This window comes from Rhagoletis pomonella, unplaced genomic scaffold (assembly GCF_013731165.1).
Source record: "Rhagoletis pomonella isolate Grant_MI unplaced genomic scaffold, Rhpom_1.0 Rhpom_scaffold_00206, whole genome shotgun sequence".
In the NCBI taxonomy this organism is placed as follows: Eukaryota; Metazoa; Arthropoda; class Insecta; order Diptera; family Tephritidae; genus Rhagoletis; species Rhagoletis pomonella.
Genome location: NW_023458760.1, coordinates 52,068 through 74,173, shown reverse-complemented (window position 1 = coordinate 74,173; position 22,106 = coordinate 52,068). Strand labels below are relative to the sequence as shown.

The 22,106-nt window shown below is 39.6% G+C and overlaps 2 protein-coding genes and 1 long non-coding RNA gene across 3 annotated transcripts; 2 read left to right on the top strand and 1 right to left on the bottom strand.

The window, feature by feature from the left end:
• Positions 1 to 916: 916 nt before the first annotated feature.
• Positions 917 to 2,153, top strand: LOC118750322. Its single transcript, XM_036485041.1, has 2 exons — positions 917 to 2,010; positions 2,070 to 2,153. The coding sequence occupies exon 1, from the start codon at positions 917 to 919 to the stop codon at positions 1,853 to 1,855; it is 939 nt and encodes a 312-aa protein (XP_036340934.1). The 3' UTR covers positions 1,856 to 2,010; positions 2,070 to 2,153.
• A 12,360-nt stretch (positions 2,154 to 14,513) lies between these two features.
• LOC118750326 lies at positions 14,514 to 15,218 on the bottom strand. Its single transcript, XR_004994379.1, has 2 exons — positions 15,056 to 15,218; positions 14,514 to 15,002 (listed from the first exon to the last, which is right to left on the bottom strand). It is a non-coding gene; the product is annotated as an uncharacterized LOC118750326 (long non-coding RNA).
• On the top strand, positions 14,675 to 20,645 carry LOC118750325 (homeobox protein vnd-like). The gene is given in 3 exon segments (XM_036485044.1): positions 14,675 to 14,750; positions 14,752 to 15,839; positions 19,054 to 20,645. Coding segments are annotated over 3 exon segments (2,112 nt in total). The 5' UTR covers positions 14,675 to 14,681; the 3' UTR covers positions 20,009 to 20,645.
• Positions 20,646 to 22,106: the final 1,461 nt, after the last annotated feature.

The window sequence follows — 22,106 nt, the reverse complement described above, 5'->3', positions numbered from 1 at the left end:
ATGTATAATAATGAGCTAGACATTTTTAGCAAAATATTAATTATTAAATAAAAAAATAGGTCGGCGAAAATCCTCGGACTGAACCCTCCGCGAGGGTGCCGGCTGGAAATGGGCACTACAGAGCAATCCCGTGCGATGTCGGGAGGGTGTCCAGCTAAGATCAGGGATCAGTGCTGTGTGCTTATGCGTTTTCATCGCTATGCCATACGGAAATGGTCTTTGATCGTGGTCTGGAGGTAGGGGCTGGATCAAGGCGTTACGCGTACCGTACTGAGGATCAGCCTGGCTGGGAGCCCCTAAATAGCCCAGTCGCTAACGGAGCCCTCTGGGAACCAGGCCGCACCCGGTTGCATTCGATGGCCTTACCCTGGGTACTGCGGATCTCTGCCCGGGGCCGACGAACCCTTTCTCCGCAACTCGTGGGAATATGAGCGAATTAATCAACAAACCAAAATCAACAAAAACGGAAATTGAGACCGGCACTCTTAAAAAGTCGGAAGGGCAGTTGCCCAGACACCATGGAGCCCATGCGATGCAGGGTCCCTCTACTAGCCACGACGTGGCCAGCACTAGTGGGGTACGTAAGCCTCTGGCGATGCCGGGGTCAGGCGTATCCACAAAAGCGGAAAGGAAGAGGGTGGGGGAACCGAAACGGGATTTTCCCGGCACCGGTGAAGGCAAACCTGGCTTGCAGCTTGCAGCCCCAGGGGGCGCCAGAGCTGATGCGCGGGCCCCGCCTCCCCCTACTCCTACGGCATTTACAAGGCCTGATGACAGGCCACCACCAAGCGCAGCCATTGCCAAGCACAGGAAGGCTGCCATGAGGATCTTGAAGAGATCCGCATTAACCCCGGACCTATGTAGCAGGGCGCTGCCCTGTCACGTGGAAGAGATCCGGTCGGAGATAGCGTGGGCAATGACGATAGTGCCCGACTATCAGCTGCCGGTGCTCGGAGAGCCACCAGCTGCGGAAAAGCGCAATAGATCGATGGAGGTTGCGCAAAATAAGTCGAAAAGAGCCAGGACGCAAGGCCCCACCTTTGCTGAGGTAGTCAAAAATCGGATCCTCCTGGGTGTGCTCGATGAGAACCAGGGAGACGAATTGGCACTGAGAGCTCATTGGAAATGGGTTAAAGCGGAATTGGCGAACATCTGCGTCAGCGTGCTTCGGGAGCACCCCGGACCACCTCCGATATGCCGGGACGCAGGTTGGTTCCAAGGTAACGTAAAGATCGTCGCGTGCGACGATGAAAGGTCGGCGGGCATGTACAAGAAGGCGATGGCCATGCTGGGAGAGGTCTACCCCGGAGCGATGCTACGGGCTGTGGACTTCAAGGACATCCCATCCAGGCCCAGAGCAAGGGCATGGATACCGGCCAAACCGACCGAACCAGAGAGAGTGCTTGAGATTATAAGGCTCTTTAATCCCGAGTTACCCTCTCACAATTGGAAGGTGGTGCGGCTAGAGCACAGCACAAAGGCGACTCGTCAGGCGGTCCTTTTGCTAAATAAGGAGTCGTTGCCACTCCTCGAAAAGACTGGGGGCGTCATCAATTACGGTTTCGACACCGCAAAGATAAGGGTGTACACGAACGACGTGAACGCAGCAAGAGGCAACGAAGTTGAGCCGGAAGCAGACAACAGCGAGGATGAGGTGGACGAGGAATCCAACCAGGCCAATCCGATGGATGACCTGGCTGGTGGATACGCCTCATCTACATCCTCTCTGGGTGTCGACCATATCTTCCGGCAATACACAGAAGAGGAGCTGATGTCAGATGACGACGAGGCGAACTCAACAGTGGTGGAGGGGGTGGGAAGGTGCGGCCAAGATGGTTCGCGTCCTCCAGATTAATCTCCACCACAGCAAAGCAGCGTCGGCTGCACTGCTGCTCCAGCTCTCCAAGGGGGCAGCAGACATCGCCCTCATCCAGGAGCCTTGGGTGATAGGGCATGGAATATGCGGGCTGAAGTCGGCAGAGCACACTTTGATAAGTGGAGCTACCATAGGTAAACCAAGGGCCTGCATCCTTGTTAGTACCAAACTAAAAATATTGTTTCTTCCTCAGTTCAGTGACGAGGACACCACCACCATCAGTCTGGAGGCGAACGGACGACAAATAAGGCTTGCCTCGATGTATCTGGCACACGACAGGCCTGTTCCAACCCTACCGGTCGAACATTTAGTGGAGCGCTGGGACGGGGCCCTGATTCTAGGAGGTGATGCAAATGCACACCATAGCACATGGGGAAGTGGAGACATCAATGAACGGGGTGAGTCACTCTTTGAATTCATACTAAAATCTAACTTAGTTATAAGTAATAGGGGTAGCGAGCCTACCTTCATAACGAAGAGCAGAAGAGAGGTCCTGGATGTTACCCTCGTCTCAGAAGATGCGGAGGTCATGATCAGGAACTGGAGGGTGCTTGATGAGCATTCCTTCTCTGATCATCGCTTCATCCAATTCGACTTAGACGGGGTCCCGTCCAAGGTACCGGCCAAAAGAAATCTAAGGAAAGCCGACTGGCATAAGTACAGAAGAGAGCTTGACAAACGGCTCTCAAGAACCACACTAGCAATTCCAGGAAACTCTAGGGACCTAGATAGGCTGGCAAATCGCTTTACTGCGGCATGTGGCAAGGCTCTGGATCAGGCCTGCCCCATGGTAAAGCCGAGAGGCAAAAAGAAACCACCTTGGTGGAGTACAGAGATTGACGAGGCCCACAAAAATTGTCGTAGAGCCTTCAATCTCGCAAAATCCTCGGGAGGCGATACGCAATGGGAAATCTATAAGTTAAACTTGAAAGATTACAAGAAACTACTAAGGAAGAGCAAGAGATCCTCATGGAGGAACTTTTGCAGTGGTATGGAATCCGTATCAGAAGGTTCTAGGCTCAGGAAGGTTCTCTCTAGTTCACCTCGTATCGCCCCGGGATGCTTGCTAAGATCCGACGGAGCGTGGACGGAAACTGGGGAGGAATCCCTGGACCATCTTCTGAGCACGCACTTTCCAGGCGCCACCGAGCAGCCATTGAACGGGCCAATAAGAAATAGAGGTCAACCGGTTACGGTAGACCTCATCACCAAAGAAAAACTGATGTGGGCAATAGGGTCCTTCAAGCCTTACAAATCTGCGGGTCCAGATGGTGTTACACCGATTCAGCTACAGCAATCTATGGAGCTAAGCTCTAAATGGCTGTATGTTATTTTTAAGGGAGTCCTCACTCTCAACTACATTCCGGAGACCTGGCAAAGGTCAAAGGTTGTCTTCATTCCTAAAGCGGGAAAAACATCCCATACTCGCGCCAAGGATTTTAGACCTATCAGTCTATCATCCTTCCAGCTCAAGATATTGGAGCGACTGATTGAATCCTTTCTTAGGGAATCGGTTGCAGATAAGCTTATGGCTTCGCAGCATGCCTATATGAAGGGGAAGTCCACCGAAACAGCGCTACACGAAATCGTGTCGCATATTGAGAAATCCCTTGCGATAAAGGAATACACCTTGATAGCATTCTTAGACATTGAGGGTGCGTTCAACAACATCACACCTGAAGCAATCACATCAGCTCTAACTGGTCTGGACATCGACTCACGGCTGGTGTCGCTTATACGACAGCTGCTAGTTGGCAGGGTCGTGCGGGCGGAACTGGCGGGCGTGTCGCTGGACAGATACGTTTGCAGGGGAACCCCGCAGGGTGGGGTCCTCTCCCCCCTTCTTTGGGTCATGGCGATTAATGAATTATTGCAGACCCTGGAAGGGGCGGGAGGCTCCAAGGTCATAGCGTATGCTGACGACCTTGCGGTGGTTGTGAGTGGAAAATTTCTACAAACTCTTTGTGACATTATGCAGGACAGACTAAGGTTAATCGAGAGATGGACCAAGGAAAAAGGTCTGGGTGTTAACCCAGAAAAAACGGACCTGGTGCTCTTTACCAGGAAGTACAAAATCCCCTCACTTCAGCTCCCTGCCATAGGCAATAAGATTCTGAAGCTAGGGGAGTCTGCAAAATATCTAGGCGTAGTCCTGGACAAAAAGCTTAACTGGGCGCAAAATATACAAGAGCGTGTTAAAAAAGCGACGGTAGCCCTCTACAGTTGCAAGGGGGCGATTGGGCGTAGCTGGGCGCTGTCCCCTAGCATCATGTATTGGTTATACACGGTAGTTGTTAGGCCGATTCTATTATATGGGGTCTTGGTATGGTGGCCAAGTCTCAACAGGAAATCTACAACAGAAGCACTCCAAAAGGTGCAAAGAACTGCGATGCTCTGCATCTGTGGGGCCCTGCGCACAACTCCATCGGAGGCTATGTGCGTGCTCCTCGATATTTTACCAATTGAAATTGTTGGAAAGCAATCAGCGGGGTGTGCCGCCTTGAGGTTGAGGGAACTACCAGGCTGGAGGGACACTCAGGAAGGCCACACCGCAATCTTAAAGGACATAAATATACCGGACACGGATTACTGTGCACCAAGGTTGAACTTCACAAAGAGGTATAGGATTTCCATTCCAGATAGAAAATTCTGGTCAGGAGGGGCTCCCGATGACAATGGATCACTCCACCTCTACACCGATGGCTCTAAGCTGGACGGCAAGGTAGGAGGGGGGGTCTTCTCGGCCCGACTGGGGCTGGAAATATGTTTTCGCTTACCCAACCACTGCAGCGTCTTTCAAGCTGAGGTCGCTGCCATACAGGAAGCGGTTGAACACCTACGTACAAGAGAAGTCATTTATAACGATATCTTCATCTACTCAGACAGTCAGGCCGCACTCAAAGCGCTCGACTCGGTCACATGCAGTTCAAAAACCGTAGCGGACTGTCGCAGATCTCTAAACGAGATGGCTGAGCAGTCTGCTCTTCACTTGGTATGGGTTCCGGGGCACCGGAACATACCAGGCAACGAAAAGGCGGACGAACTTGCAAGAGAGGGCACATCCGCTCCACTTTCGCAGGCCTGGAAGGGATTAGGCATGCCGCTCGCTACCTGCAAGCTCATTCTAAGGGATCTGTCTCTTAAACTAGCAAGGGACAGGTGGGATAGCCTCACCACTTGCAACAACACGAAGCTTACATGGCCTAAATGGGACAAAAAGCGGTCGAAGGATCTCCTCATGCTGAGCAAAGGAGACCTAGCCGCAGCTGTGGGTCTGCTAACAGGCCATGTTGCTATCGGGGGGCACGCGGAGAGGTTAGGGATCCCCCATAACGACTTCTGCAGAAGCTGCAGAAATGAGGAAGAGCCAGAAACCTTGCGGCACCTGTTATGCGAGTGCCCCGCACTTTGTAGAAGAAGACAAAAGTTCATGGGTTCAGGATTATTTGAGGACCTAACCGACATAGCCGAAGTAGGCATACGGCAACTTCTGGGTTTCGCAAAATCCACACGATGGTTTGAGTAGGAGGGTTCTAACGATCCGCGTGGTATCACAACGGGCCCACAACCTAGGGCCTATGTGTGCTAGTGGGGTCACTGGCAGCCACTTTAACCTAACCTAACCTAACCTAAATAAAAAAATAAATGTACTAATAAATAGTGGTCAGAAAAAGAATTTCTATTATTGCCATCAGTCTAATTACAAAATCCCGAAAATGCCGGGATTATTTGCCAAGAATCCCGGGATTTTCGTGACCTAAAAAAGGCCGGGAACCCAGATTAACATTCCTAGTCTCCACCAATATAAGTAAATGTCAACGTTGAATTACGGAATCACAATTGACTACCAGCGTCTTCGTCACTCGACTCTCAAACCTTCCCTCTTATTTTAAATTTAATTAATAAGATACATACATTGAATATAGAGGATTAGGAAAGTTTATTGCCGAAAATATTTTTTGAGGGTGGTTGCCACCGGGTTGAAAAATTATATTATATTAAATTGATAAAATAAATGAAATATTGCCATACGGGTGTCAAACAGCACAAAAATAATTTTGAGGCGCAGTGAAGCATGCCGAGCAGTGGCGAACACAGGTAAGTAATTTGGGGGTTCAAACCGGGATCCCGGTCTTTTTTAAGTCCCGAAAATCCCGGGATTATTTGCCTAAATTTATAATTTACACTGGTGGCAGCAATAGAAACGCTTTATGTTGACCAGTTTTGGCTATATTGCTTTCGTTTTTTTTAATATTTAAAATTTTTTTATAAATGTGTAGCTCAATACATATAATACCTTGCGGCAGGCAATCAATACATTCGCCAAACCAAGGGCCAAATATAGTAAAATTGCGTTCTTATTTTTTCTCTCTGGCGTCAGGATTTTTAAAAAGAACTTTGAAATTTGAAAGATATGAGCAATTCAAAAAATGATTTAAAAATTTCGGTGCAATATACTCAAGAAACTAGCATGGGTATCAAATGAAAGAGAAGATTATGTAGAGTCAAAACACATTACACTTTTTAGTCCGTAAAGGACGGGTAGGTATTGAAAATACCCCGTTATAATTTTATCCTTGAATATCCTTAAAATTTTTCAATTCTTATTTTTGAAAAAATTATATGTTAAGGACTAACTTTATTAGCTTAAAAAAATAAAATAGATTAAAGGCGCATTTTCAATTCCTATTCATCCTTGTGAACACAAAGAAATTATTTCATTTAGTACCCATACTTTTGTTTTACATTGCGCTGAATTTTTTTAAATAAATTTTGGAATTAACTTTTTATTTTATTATATTTTAATTTAAATTATTTGTTTATAAAAATATAGTTTATTCCTTAACAAACACTAAATGAAAATAAGTTTAATCTTTCAACAACATTAAAAAAAAATCGACAAACTTTCGTAAAAATTTCGAACTTTCTATTTCAATTTTATTTCTTAATAAGTTTTTAATAATAAAGTGCAGTAAAAGTAATAAAGTGCAAATTTAAAAGAGCTGTGATTTACAGTTGATGCATGGCATATTTTTGACGATGTCGGTAATTTTCTTCAATATTATCTAAGTACGTTCGACGATTTTATTAATGAAGAAAATGAGCAACGCCTTCATCAAAAAAAAAATATATTAAAAATCAACGATAAGTCGCAGCTATGTATTTTAAACTTGAGCTTTATTTGAATTGATCGGTCTACAAAACTGCATACTCAAAATATGTATTTCTAGGAAATCTAATTAAAAAGCTTTACGAAAGTTTGTTGTTTTTTTTAATGTTGCGCAAAGATTAAACTTTGGATTTATGCGGGTTTTGTTAAAGTGTAAACTGCATTTTTATAAACAAATAATTCAAATTATATAATTTTAAGATAAATGGCGAATCTAGTTAGCATGTATAAAGTTTTGATAAGCACTTGAAATGTCAAGTTTTAGTACTGAATTCAAAGAAGATGTCTCTTTTATCCATTCATAATAACTTTAAAAAATTTGTTTGTTAAGAAGTGTATCTTAAAATATCTGCCTTGACATTTATGTTAAAAGTGTAAAATATGTAAATGTACCTACATAAACTTTCCCGTGAATACCATCAAATCATTGGTCTTGAAATCCCCCCTGGCTACGCCACTGTGTGTAATATGAAGTAGACTTTTGTAAAAAAATTTAAATTTTGGATAAACAAAAGGAATATAGGCAAAATTGGTCGAATTAAGGCGCTTCTTTTATTTCTTCCGCGGAATTATGAACTTCTTTCAACCGGAAAATAAATTTTTTGACTTATTTTTTTTTTTTTTTGCATCAAGCCTTTTTCGGCATACATACCTTAAATTACTTCATCAGATATGTACACACTAAAGTATTATTAAATGCATATAAATTTGATTACTGTCTGTCGTTTTGTTACTTAAGAAATAATTTTCACTTTGAATTAAAAGTACGTTTAATCCTAGACGGATTCGCGAAGATAAGGGCAAAACTTTCTGTGAAACTTGCTTCCAGTGAACGCAAGATTAAGGGCCAGTTTCTCAATGCCTGGTTAACACTATTCTCCGGTCAAACATCGTAATCGACTTTCCTAATGTTTCAATCTTTGTACAAAGATTGTAAAAATTCTGGAAAGTTTCACCAAAATTTCAAACTTTTTAATCATAAGCTTTAGAAACAAATTTTTGGCTGACACTGTCCTCTATATAAAAGAAAATTGTCGAACATACTTTGTATGAAATAAAAAATATCATAAATCAACGGGATTTTTTACCAACTTAAAACTTGCCCCCCCCGTTATACTAGAATGGGCTACAAAACTTCATACCATTTTTTTTTTGAGATTTTGTTAAAAATTTTGAAATTTTGGTGAAAATATGCAAAATTTTTATAATTTTCGTACAAAGTTTGAAATGTAAGTTTATATGGTGTTTGCTGTACAAAACCCACTAGACTTTTATAAAATAAATAAAAATCATTAGGTAAATAAACAAAAGACAAATAACCAAAACTGGTCAAAATATTACACTTCTATTATTTTGTGTACAACTGTATGTACGTACTCGCATTATTTGAAAACATTAAAATATAGGCATATTTGATGAAGGTGTTGGTTGATTTTTTCCAACAGGGTGATAAGATGATTTATGTTGGAACGAATTTCCGTCATCCCTAGTCAAGCTTGGTTTGCTGATAAACCGGTTTCTGGAAAAATCAACCAACACCTTCACCAAATATGCCTATATTTTTTTTTTTTTTTTGTGGCGGAAATTCGTTCTCAAATAATAAAATGAAATTGATTACATATATGGAAAAAAAATTGAAAACTCCCTCCCCGAAAAAAGTGAAAAAAAGCGTTCGCCCCTGTTATATGTACATACACATATTCCTCATCTACAATTTTAATTTCCTAAGTTCTCAGCTGACAGTCCACTGAGTTTAAGTAAAAGTTGCAATACCATATTTAACCGAATATCCGGATAACCGGATCCTAATACCTACATCCATACATATATCTATAGTAAAAGGACATAATGAATGATTTTTTAGAATGAGCTTTTTGTCCGATACATAACTTTTGTATATTGTATTGTTATTTCTCAATCAAAAATTGTATGAGTGCTTTAAAATGCACTATACTATAGTTGTATGTACACATGTGTGTGTATCGCGCATACTTATGTGTGTACATGCATATAGTTATATTAAAACCCCTAACCAATTTAATTCATTTGTTGCCAATGATTTTAGAACCAAAGCTAATAGATCGTTGCATTCACGATATCCTTCCTTATCCCTAAAATATTCTCACACCCATCTACAATAAAACAACTTTTCGACAGCGGACAATCAGTATGTAATTCCAACTATTTAAAAGTCTTTCATTACTTGACAGTTGAGGGCGCGCAAGCGCTCACGCAATCCCTCAAATGTTAAAGCAAAGCGACCTAATGTATGTGGCTTTGATACCACCCCTAAACAGTTCGCCGCATAGTCATGCATCGTATGTACATATGTATGTATGTATGTATGCATTTATGTTATGAATGTTTACTTGCTTATGCGCATCTTTTGTGCTGCTAAGCATTCCTACACAAATGCGCCGCGTTTAGTGAGTCGGGTCGGGGGTTAGACAAAACGATACCAGACACAAGCAGTTCGCATGCCAAATCGTCGTAAGCATGCAGGAAGTTTTGAATGGTGAGAAAACAAATACAACAAGCAAATTATGCACAAATACATATTGCACATTTACTAACAGAGTGTCATAACTCAAAAAAAAAATAAAAAATTTGTGAGCAAATGTTCAGAGTTACTCGTTATATCACGGCTCATATTGTGCAAAAATTTCGTAGTAAAATTTGGTATATTTAGTTTCCGCGTGACAAGACAACTGGGCCGTGTGAATAAAAGTTAAGCAATTGCTTTTTCTTAAAATTTCAGGCCTTTTAATTAAATTTATTTGAAAAAATCGAGTAAAAGGTCTGAAATTTTAAGAAAAAGCAAGTGCTTTTTTTTCATAAAGCCCGATATGTATGTACATATCTCTTTCTGCATTTGGCGAACAAATTGAAAACTTTAATTGCCTCTCCTGAAAAATTCCATATTTTGAGTTATGACACTCTTTTAGTAAATGGACCATATGTATATACAAAAGCAAGCCGTATAGGGAAAGCGGATATATTTTATTTATTTTTCATTTAGAATAGTGTTATATGAGGTCCGTCTAATGAAAGTTCTAAAGTTAATTGTTAACAGCAACGAATATTTTTTCGTACAAAATTGTCAACAATTTATGTAGATACGATGGATGTCCAATAATACGACCATTATGTCGATAATGACGATTTAGTGGCATCGTCGCACGCACTTGCTGTGAATCCTAAACGACTTATAGCTGACCATGACACTGGTGACGATGTCATGCAGGTGTACTCCAATCAAATACTTATAACAGACAATGTCTTGCAGCGGTAACTTAAAAAAAGTTCATTACAGGATATTGTCGCTTGAATGTCATCAATAATCACTGCATGACAAAGGCCAAAGGCAGAGGCCATTAACGACCATTTGTATGGAAAAGTCGTGAACGACTTCCATATAAACGGAGCCCAAAGTCATTGAAGACTTAGCATGGCTGTACAAGACACTTAAGTGACTAATGCATGACATTCGCTACGGGGCAATCAATCATCGTAACAGTTTCAGTGCAAAAGTATTTTTACTTAGAAGATGGCTGAACTGCCAAAAATTATAGCAAAAAAGTGGCAAACCAAAATCTTAAAATGATATGAAGGTAGATGTGAAAAAATAACGGTATGTTGCATCCAATAACTGTATTAATGGGTAATCTTGAATTCTGTTGCAATTTTTGCTATACCCAGTGCATGAAATAAGACTATTTAGATCGATTTAGTACTTGTCTTTTATCTTTGACAGGATTTTAGATCTAATAAACACTTGAAAAAGCAAGCGTTTAAAAAATTACCCTGTCAGATGAGCCACATCAGGCTTGTTGATCTATGGAAAAAATAAACAGATGTATGGGACGGAAAAAGAATGGTAGAATGCATTTTATTTTGATGAGCGAAAATTTAACGTCAAAGTTTTTGACTAGCCGGTCTTGCCGGTCATTTCACTAGAGAAGATTGAACAAACTTAAGAACAATAGAATTGGAGCATCAGTCAATAATGGCGACAAGGTTGAGTTACAGACGAATATTAGAGTTCAAATTTAGCTTGGACCGCTGCCAATAGCATATGATAGTAACCCAGTATGTAGGTACGTAACTCACCAAATCCAACTACAGCAAAATGCTGCCGCAGGCCTTGTTAATCTGTATTTAACACATTGAAAAATGTTCGGTATATTTCCTCCAACGACCCTTATTTTTCGAACCGACTTCAAAAAAGGAGGAGGTTAACAATTCGTCAGAATATTTTCTTTTTACTTTTTGTGTTTATGCATGTTACCGCATGACTTTGGATACCGCAAACTAATTTTGTTTAGATTCGATCATTGGATCATGAAGAAAATAACGGTAATCCTAATTTTTTATAGGTATGAGAATTAAAGTCAATTGTGTTTTTCTGCTTAAAAGTTACTTGTTATTTTTTTTTTGTGCACTCCAAGTTTTTTTAGCAACTTTTAAAAATATACCTACTGGTTTCCCTACAATTAAAAGTATGTGTAGGTGATTAAATTTCATGATTTTTCAACTCAGGAATTTATTATATGGCCTTTACTTCTTTCAATATCTTCTTTTCACAATTCTGTTTTTAGAATTCTGTTTTAATTTTGCCCCTTATTCTAATTACCTTAAACGAGCAATTTTTGTGTTACTCGGCAACGGCTCTAACGTAGCAAAATGAAAAATCGTTTAAAAAAGACTTTCGAAGTTGTATTTCTTCCAATTGTCAAAAACTGTTTATATTTCACGGGGAAAATACCGCAAAAATTATTTGTATCGTACGAATATGTATAGAAATTATCAGGGTTTGAAAAACTGTTAGCACAGCGACAACAGCCAAGCATTTGCTTTTTTATAAATTGTTGTTGCTTTGCTAGCCGGCAATTACAAGTACCTGATGAAGATCTTGCAGAAGCAATGAGCTTAGCCGACGACGCTTTAAAGGAATTTGAAGAAAGGCGACAAGATGCAGAAAAAACTTTCATTTCCTTTTCGAACACGTAGAAGAAGTATGCACCAGCCTAGGTACAGAAATCAAAGTACCGCGATACAGCAGTCGCCAAAATAATCGCTTTAATGTGAAAACCGGTGACGCCGAGGCACATGGGCGTAGCCAGGTAGGGGCAGTGGGGCGCTCGAGCCCCCCGTAACTTTCAAATTTTCCATATATATGTATATATAAAATAGTACCCTGAAATGACAGCTTAATAGGGTCGAAATGCTCTCGAAGCACTACAAGTAGCTAATAGAACGTCTTTTGGGAATGTTTTTAAGATCTTACGTATATTGGCACTTTTGCCCGTTTCAATAGCCACACCTGAACGAAGCTTTTTATGCCTGAAAATAATTAAAACCTACTTGAGAAATACAACATGTCAAGAAAGACTCGACAGTCGAGCATCTATGAATATTCATTCACAAAGATATAAATTTTGCAGTTGACGAAGTTCTAGAAGAATTTTTCAAAAAACCACGAAAAATTTGAAAATTCTTCGTTTCATTGATTTATAAGTAAAACGAAAAATTTAATGTGTTTAAAATTATCAAAATGTTTTATAAATAAAGCGAAAAATTGAATATATGATTTTAAAAATTCGCGTTTGAAACTTTATTACGCATACTTTCTTCTAAAGAGCCTTTTTTCTAAACCCATATTAGTGAAATACCTATTATTCTTTGACTTGAGGGTGGGGAGGCGGGGTTAACCCTCAAAACCCCCCTGTGTATCCGCCACTGACATACATTGTAGCATATCGTCGCTTGAAGTGCAAGACCGCGTATCGTTGTTCTGCAAAACCTCGCAACTGACATTTGTGCCAAAAATGAGATTTGATCACCGGAAGCCCCTGGTGTTAAGCCTTATCCATTCATACCAAAATATCGATATCTAGATATAAAAGGTAGAGATAATTAGGGATAAAAGAGGGAACCGCTTCGAAATAAGACGACAGGTTTTACTACTCTCTAATCTAAAATTTGGACAACCTCACATACGAGGTTTTGCATTATATTGATAATCGAGTTTGTAATTTAAACGGCGACATGGATGTATGTATTTGCATGCACATATCATATTATCGTTTAAAGTACAAAACCGCGTATTGTTATTCTGCTAAGCCGCGTAACTGACATTTGCAGCGATAAATTGGTTTTGCTCACTCACACAAGCTCTGGGATCAATCCTTATCCATTCGTCCTGAAATATACTAGCCAAATATGCGATTGCTTTATAAAAAAAGAGAACCATTTTGAAATATGTATGAGAAAATAGAAAATAATTAATGCAACCTCACATACGGGGTTTTGCATTATCCTGATACGCGGTTGTGTACTTTAAACGACGATGGTAAGTACATATGTACATATGTACATACATATTTCACGACTAAAAACATTCCTTGCTTTCCAAATCAAAAAAAATCTCACAGACTTAACTTCTACTCTTAAAATACCAATGCCCAGGCTTTTGGATAGAAGCAACAATGTTTATGTCAACTTTAGATAGGTACTCCTCGCACTTGTTTGTATTTTCGTTTAACTGTGTAATGCTGCTCTCGCACATGCATTGCCTGCAACGCAACAACACGATGCTGCGCGATTCGCCTACCCCTACTCCATTGTACGGTGCTGTTGCACAGCGAGTGGTCGGCCATTGCGATGTTCTGATTGGTCGTTTGCGACCTCAATCAATTGACGGCTAAATTGAGTATAAAAAGGCAATCATCGTTTTGTGGGCACAATTAAGGGCATAGACTTCGTTAGCGATAGACACGCGTTGTGTAAAGGCAGCTGCTTATAACGGTGAAATCAACCATCAGCAGTCAGTTGTACGCGTTCACGACAAGTAAACATCGTGTGTGTGCCAAGTTGAAACTATTCAAAATCGTTAAAAAGTGTTCAAACCAAGCCACAGCTGTTGGCGGCTGAATATCTACTCATATATTTTAAATTGACTTAATTCCTTTAATTAAAGCGCTTTGGTGACAAGAATTAAAATCCAACCGAAAGCGGGATCGTTGTGCGAAAATATGCATATCTCAATTGGAAAAGTGTGCGGAAAATTGTGCAAATAGACCAAAGCGATACCGACACTCCGAAAGGCGGTTCAACAACACCGACCACCGAACACTGAACACTGAACACTGAAACCGATTGCGATCGTTCCGTGGTAAATGCAATTAATTAATTTACAACAATTTAATTTTGTGGGTTGCAGAAACCTCGGCTGAGAGTGGTTAGTGTAGCGCCACAATCATCAATTCCTTACAATTGCATTAATTGATTTTGATTTAATTTTCACGCGCACTTTGATTAGGCGCAATGGATTAAGTTGATTGTAAGCAAAATCGTTTAAGCAACTAATTTATGTGCATGCATCTATTGTGTTTAAAAACGATGAGCGAGTGTGAACACCCGCGAAAGTGAAAATTCATTGTAAACTTAAATAAAATAGCCTGAAAATCCCAATGCGCGCCTATAGACAGCAAAATAAATAATTTAATCGGCTACAGCATTTTACGCGAACTGCGCTCCAGTTCATAGCTCATCGATAAGAGGCATTTTTCGAAGGAAACTTCCATTCGTTTCCCAACTCACTTGGCATAAGCGCTTGCTTCACCCTCCTCACTGATGTTAGACACAAACTTTTGCGCCAGCAGTGAAGCACTGAACGATTTTCAAGTAAACATGGAGCACGCCCCCCTTCGATGACCAGATCTTCAACGATTTCTCAGGTCCACTTAGTCCTCTAGGAGCCAAGCCTCTAGCACCTTCCGCCACCGGAGTTTCCAGCGCTGGCCATCACGGTCTACATCCAGTCATGTTGGGCCTGCCGCCAAACTCTGTACTGCAACACAACGGCAGTGGCGAGATGTGCAGCCAACGATTGCCCGACTGTAATACACTTCTACCAGGTGGCTCGCCAAAACTAGATCCCTACAAAACATCTGACTATGGTCAGAAATTAGATTACAGTTCTGTGAATAAAATGGGTTGCTACTCACCTACTCAGAAGTACGAGTACACCACTACCGTTGTGCCCAATGCCAACAATCAGCACAAAATCGATCACCACGCCGCACATCCGCACCAGTACTCAGCCACACCACCTCCACCACCGCCGGCCAGCGGAGGTGTCGCCAGTCCAAATGGCATGCTGCACCACAAGCAAATGCACAGCCAACATCAAGCCCCCATGCTAGCCGATTACCACTCACACATGTCGGGGAGCAACGGAAAGCTCGACTATTCGCCAAACTCTGCCGCCGCAGCTGCTAAATTGGAGTATGAACAGCACATGCAACAGCTCTACGGATCCAGTCCCCATCACACACAACACGGACATGACGGTGGCGGTGGCGGTGGCGGCACAATAGTGTTAAATGGGAATGAGTCTGCGCAGCAAGCAAATGGCCTAATCTCTAGCAATATGACGCATAGCGGCGCTGGGGAAGGCATTCTGATCCATAGCAACAATGGTGCAACAAGTGTGGTGGGCGTTACAATGACGGGCGTAACGGTGACACAAGCTGGTGGCACAGTAAGCAATACACCATCGGGCAACAACCATAACAACAAGCATAAAAAGGCGGATGAGATGTGTCAAATGGCGTCCATAAATGGCAGCGGTGGCGATATAAATTCAAATGTTAGCGGCGGCAATGGAACCAACAATGGCAATGGCGGCAATAGCAGCGCAAGCGGTCCCCAATCGTCGACACCGGCAGCAAAAAGTAAGAATGACAAGAAGAAGGGCGACACCAATGGCATCAAGAAGAAGAAAACTCGGTAAGCAATGAAATAATTACAAATATAATTATCCACCTTTTTTCTTTTGGCGCAATATAAGCAGCAGGAAATCCAGACTTTTATCTGACACTTTAATATCGAATCCACTCTCGCAGTTAGAGCCACTTATTAAGTATTAGACTGGCGCTTTTTATGTCTAATTAAATGAGGACAGTGGGAGGTATTTTTATTTATTTTTTTTTTCATTGATTTTTTGGTAGGTATGTAGCGGATAAGGCATCTAGATTATATGATTTTCAGAGTTTAAGCAAACAGTGAGCCCTTTCGTGATTAACATAATGTTACCTTAATATAGAAAGGCCCTAACTCATTTTCTTTTAATATTCAGCTCTGCACAAAAGTCGGTATATTACTCACTAAAGAATTAATCGACTTTAACATCAACTACTACATCAAACAATTATTTTCTATGCTACTTAAAAACTACTGTAATGAAGAAAATCACAACTGACGAACTTTAGTTTATATAAAATTGTATGGCTATTCTGTAAAGAAACAAATATGTTAGTAACTGAAATTGAGATACAAAATACTTGCTGAAAAAAATGTTTTCTAGCAGCAAATCGCCATCACATAACAAAACAGCTCCTCATAGTCAACTGTCTGCAATTTATGACTAATAGCTCATTTATGCATACTTTGCACTGCTTGCGGCGTTTTTTTCCTTTTATTGGTGAGCGCTATTTCCCCTTCGAAATGGAAATAACGCTTTATTTGTTTGAAACCTACTTTTTTTATTTTAAGTAGTGTTTTTATCATAAAAATATAGGTACCAAATGCTAGAAAAAATTTCTTTAGAATTAAAAAAAAATTAAATTTTTTGTATTCACAAGGACGAATAGAAATTTTATAAGCTGATAAAGTTAGAAGGATGAAATTCGAGGATGTGATTGAATTTATATCAGTCCTTAACATATAATTTTTTAAAAATTAATATTGCGAAATTTCAGGGATAAAATTTTAAAGGGGCATTTTCAATTGAATCTGTTTAAATTCTTCAGAAACTCCTCTTTAATATGATACCAATGACACTGAAGATGGCACAACGCCGAAACCGGTTTGTCTGCAAACCAAACTTGACAAGGGATGACGGAAATTCGTTCCAAAATAAATCATGATACCATACCTTTTCTCGAAGCACATTTCACTGAATTTTTTAAATCGTTTTTGAATTATCTACTGACGTCAGAGTGTAAAACTAAAGACGCAATTTTACTATATTTGGTCCATGGCTTCGCAAATACATTCATATTTGTGTTTAAAGTTTACTATTGCGCGATGTTATATGTAGACATTTATAAAAAAATATTAATTAGATATTAAAGGAAAAAAGAAATATAGCCTACTGGTCAAGAAAAGGAATTTCTTTTATTGCCATCAGTGCAAATTAGAAATACCGAAAATCCCGGGATTATTTGCCAAAAAAAGTCCGGGATCCCGGGACTAACATTCCTAGTACAAATGTTGTTCTCATTTTTTTTTCCTGTAATTACAAATAATGTGATCTGTATTATACAAATATAAGAATTCATCAATTCTTTTCCAAACTGAATTAAATATTTTTAAATATTCATAATTCTGAAATTAATTTTTTTAACCTTTCCAATAACACCAATGCCTCCTCGTAGAGACTAGCCTTTGGTTTGCAATTTTCGTATCCCAGGAAAAGTGCAATTGAAGTTGTAGAGTTAAAAAAAAAAAAAAGCTAGATCGATTTTTAATTTAATGTTTGTAAACATTTATTTTCCTCGACGAATAACATCGGAATCTTCAGTGCTGGGTTTTATAACTGCTCTGATCCAGTACTCCATGAAGTTACAAGAAAAATGATCCCGCACTCCAAAATCCTGTAAATGAGAGCGATTTTTGGAGAGTTGGGTAGAGAATGAAGTTTCAAGATTTTACCCGAACTCTTCCTTCTGTAAGCTGTTTCACGTTTTTACAGGAAAAATGCGTTTTTGTTCCGTTACTTTTTGCTGTTTGACAATTTTATAGGGTTTTACATGAAAAGTATGGGATCGGAGCTAATATTCAACTGCGTCAAGCCAGAGTACAGAGTTTCGAATTAACAAGCTACAAATAAAGTTACTAGCGGCCGCTTTCTCAAATAGGTAATAAAATTTATCTGCCCCTTAAAAAGAAATTTTCTTCTGAAATTTAAACTATCCAATATTTTAAATTTTTTTTTCACAAACATTCTAAATTGGCAAAAAAGGAATTGAAAATTAGCCTTTATAACGCAGCAGCATAAATGCTAATTATTGGGTCCTGCAAAGCAAAGAAATAAAGTCGCACCAATTTTTTTTTTTTTCTATATTTAAAAAATGTAAAAATGTAGACAATTTTTCGACACTTTAGATATCTACCATAAGCAAAAACAAAGTTTATGCAAATGTTGTTTTTGCTGTAATTCTACTACCTGTTTGATGTGCCTTGGCCAGAATATTTCTTTTTATCCTCCAACTCTGGTGTTACTACTAATAATTTTGGATTCCTACTAAATGCCAAATAAGATTTATTTTAAGAAATTTGCAAATATTTTCGGACGAGTTGCCTACTATGTGCGAGCATTGTATGAGAGGATTGTAGAAAGCATGTCGGTGAGCACAGTGATGAAGAAAAGTATGAAAAAGGAAACATTTTCACTGATTTTACTAATGAAAAATTGAGCGAATATGTTTTGTATGAAGGTTTCCAGTATTAGTAAAAATTGTAGAGCAATTTATTGAAAAGAAAAAAGAGCAAAAATTAATATTGAGTTTAAAAATAGAAAATAATTGGGCAATTAATACTTAAAAAAAATTAAACAATTTTAGGCAATTTCTTAATACTTGTGAAAATGTAAAATTCTTTCCAAACAACAACTTATTTAGGATGGCCCGGTTTACTCGACTCACAGTTAAAGTTTAAACAGAAGGCAGCGTCGATCCGGATTAACTCGGACTTAATCCGGATCAACTGCAGTTAATTCCCGAGTTGATCCGGATCAACGCTGCCGTCTGTTTATGCTTTTAGGAAATCGGTAAATTGATCTTTCCCATTTCCCAGTTTCCCAGTAAGCCCGTATTTTTACTTTAAGTTGCACTACGGCTTTATCTTCGGCTCGCTGGCTTGACTTTATTCCCATTGATAGAACTTAGTACAAACTTTTCAATTTCATCAAATTCTTTATTTTTTGTTACTTTCTTTTTAGAACCACGTTTACGGCTTACCAGCTGGAAGAACTGGAACGTGCCTTTGAGCGTGCCCCTTATCCAGATGTGTTCGCACGCGAAGAGCTCGCCATTAAACTTAACCTAAGCGAATCTCGAGTTCAAGTGTGGTTTCAGAACCGCCGAGCTAAGTGGCGCAAGCATGAACCACCGCGGAAAACCGGCTTCATCAAGACAAGCACACCGCCCACCTCCTCAATGAACACGCCGCTCGGACCACCGTTTGCTACCTTCCCACAAACGACTACCGTTACGCCACCAGGCAGCATGGATAGCTGGACAAGCTATCAACCACCGTATGAACTGAGCCCCCAATTCAGTCTGCTCTCACCGGCCGCCAGTCCTTATGGTACTTATTCGAGCCAATACGGCACCTACGTCCACGAAAGTCAACTCTTCCCCATGCGCCATTTCGAATATGGCAGTCCACCCCGGTTGGAAATGGGTGGCCCTGGTAGTGGTGCGGATGATGGCGGCGCAACGCATAAAATACACTCCACCGATGGCGGCTATGGCACATCGCCGTTGGATGAGGCCAACAATGCCTCTGGTCATATGGGCGACCACAATGTCGTAGTTATGCATCATCAGGTCACAAGTAATGGAAAATATCTATCTAGTGAGGAGGGGAAATATGTGAGCGTGGGTGGTGTGCCGCACACACTAAGCCCCTTGGATCCGCACCATGCCAATGGAGGCTGCCACATAGCAGAGGCTCAATCACACTCACACGATGGTCACAATGCGGTAATGAAACAACAACACTACGGTACTATTGTAACAGGATCGGTGGGCTCACAAAGTGTGGACGATCCGAGCAGTGATGGCACCACTTCCAGCCTACAAACTGTGATCAAGAATGAGGAGAATGGCAGTGGGCCAGGCCAAGGTGCCAACGTGACTCACAGTTACGTGTTGCCGCCTTTTTTGCACTAAAGGAAATGCTCTCACATCGGAAGCAGCGTCAATCTCAGATGCAATGGCCGCTGCCGACAACTGGCCAGATGAGTCATGAAATGATCCGACGCCGTCGAATTCAACGTAATAGTACAGGCAGCGGCATCGTCTCTAGAAGCTGTTTTCAACGGCCACTATGATGCGGATTTAGGTAGAAGGCAAACCCAAGCACTCACGACACATTTTGTCCATGGATGCGCTTTATGGTGAATTGAATATTCAAGAGTTGAAAAGCAGTTACTGCTAAATTAGCAGAGGTGTGAAGTGAAGAGCATTTCAGAAAAATATATATTTTTTAACACTATTAGTTCCTTTTTACTTTTAAGAAGAGTACGTTCATGATTATTAGGATACCTCACGAACAAAGAAAAAACTGCGGCTTTCCAAAGCGAATCATATCAATTTTAATCTTAATGGTTCTTACCAAAATATTTTATTATAATTAAACTATTAAATTATAAATTATAAACGGGGTGCGTTTTTCGTTACAATGAAGTCCCTTGAATGTAGACATAAAATATATGCCTTAAGATTATAAAGAAAAAATTTCTTAAATCTAAATAAATGGCAAGGATACTTGTATAACTCAGCTCATATCTTAAATCCAATTTTTTCATCTCGCACCACGATTTTTTTTTTTTAACTCTATCTTTGCTGACTGAATTTTATAAACAGTAAAGAAGTAAAAAAAAACCCTTTCATTAATAACTTTGAAATAAAAGCCCACTAAAAATGGTTGATTTATTCACATAAAACTTTAAAAATATGTTTAACATGTTGGTAGAATTTTCAAAAAAAGTGATTTTTAAGCAAAAAAAAAAACCGACTTCAATTCGCATATACAAATTTAAGAGTACCGTTAATTTCTTCATGAGCGAATGATCGGATCTAACCAAATTAGTATGGCACCACCTCGGAGACGCCTTTAAAAAAAGAATTATTGAAGTCGGTTAACGTGGTTTAAAGTAACAAAAAAACAAATATTCCGACAAATTGATAACTTTTTCGCTTTTTTTGAAGTCGGTTAAACTTAAACGCAATTCTTTTTTTAAATTATTCATTCATGAAAACACGAATTTTATGAACTTCGCCAACGCGGTTTATCTCACGATGAGCCAAAATATTTTGGTAGGAGCTATATAATTTATAAAAATTTTAATTTGCTTGGGGAAAGAAGTCCTATTGTTGTTTGGCTGGACCGTGAGACTCTCGAATGTACATGTACAAATGTACATACAGACGCATATATGCATACATTAGGGTGGTCCAAAAATACAAAAGAAAATAAATTTTTTTTTTTTGAGATTTTACCGCTGCCACCAGAACGGAAGAATATCGAAAATAAGACTAGTATTTTCTTTTTAAGTGGCTAATATTTATCCATATATTTTATAGCCATTTAAACTGCTGGTGAAACCGGCTGTAACAGGAGGAAAATAAATTTTTTCAAAGAATTACTCTAAAATTGTTTAAAACTAATATTTTTTGATCGAATACGAATATTTCACTTCTGAAGTCTCCAAAAAAAAAGAATCATACATAACTTTGAAATTTTACCATAAAATAACAAATTTTTGTATATAAAAGATAAGATTATCGGGTATGAAAGAGATATCTGGAAAACTTTAAAAGCCCCGATTTCAAAATAAAAAAATAAGGAGATCCGCTTCAATTTCGATATTCTTCAGTTCTGGGGGTGGCTTGAAAAAAACTTTGGACCACCCTAATGTGCATACATACAATTAATTTATTAACACATATATTTTTAGAATGTAAGACGTTAAATAATTTGTCTAAAGTAAAACGAGATTAAAGGAAAGAAAACTATGTAAATAACTGGAAGGAGGAGAAACGTAAAAGCAACAGAATCCAGAGTCTTGCCATATTGTATATATATGTAGTTGATGGTTATTAGATTGCCGTTATAAGTACGTTTGTATTATGTATGTATGTATGTAGGATGTAATAGGATAAAAAAAAAACGTACTAAGCTAATTAGGACAAAGGGGAATAAAAAAATTAACTTTACAAAATTAGAAAGAATGGTACTCACTTGTAAATTAAATATTTGACTAAT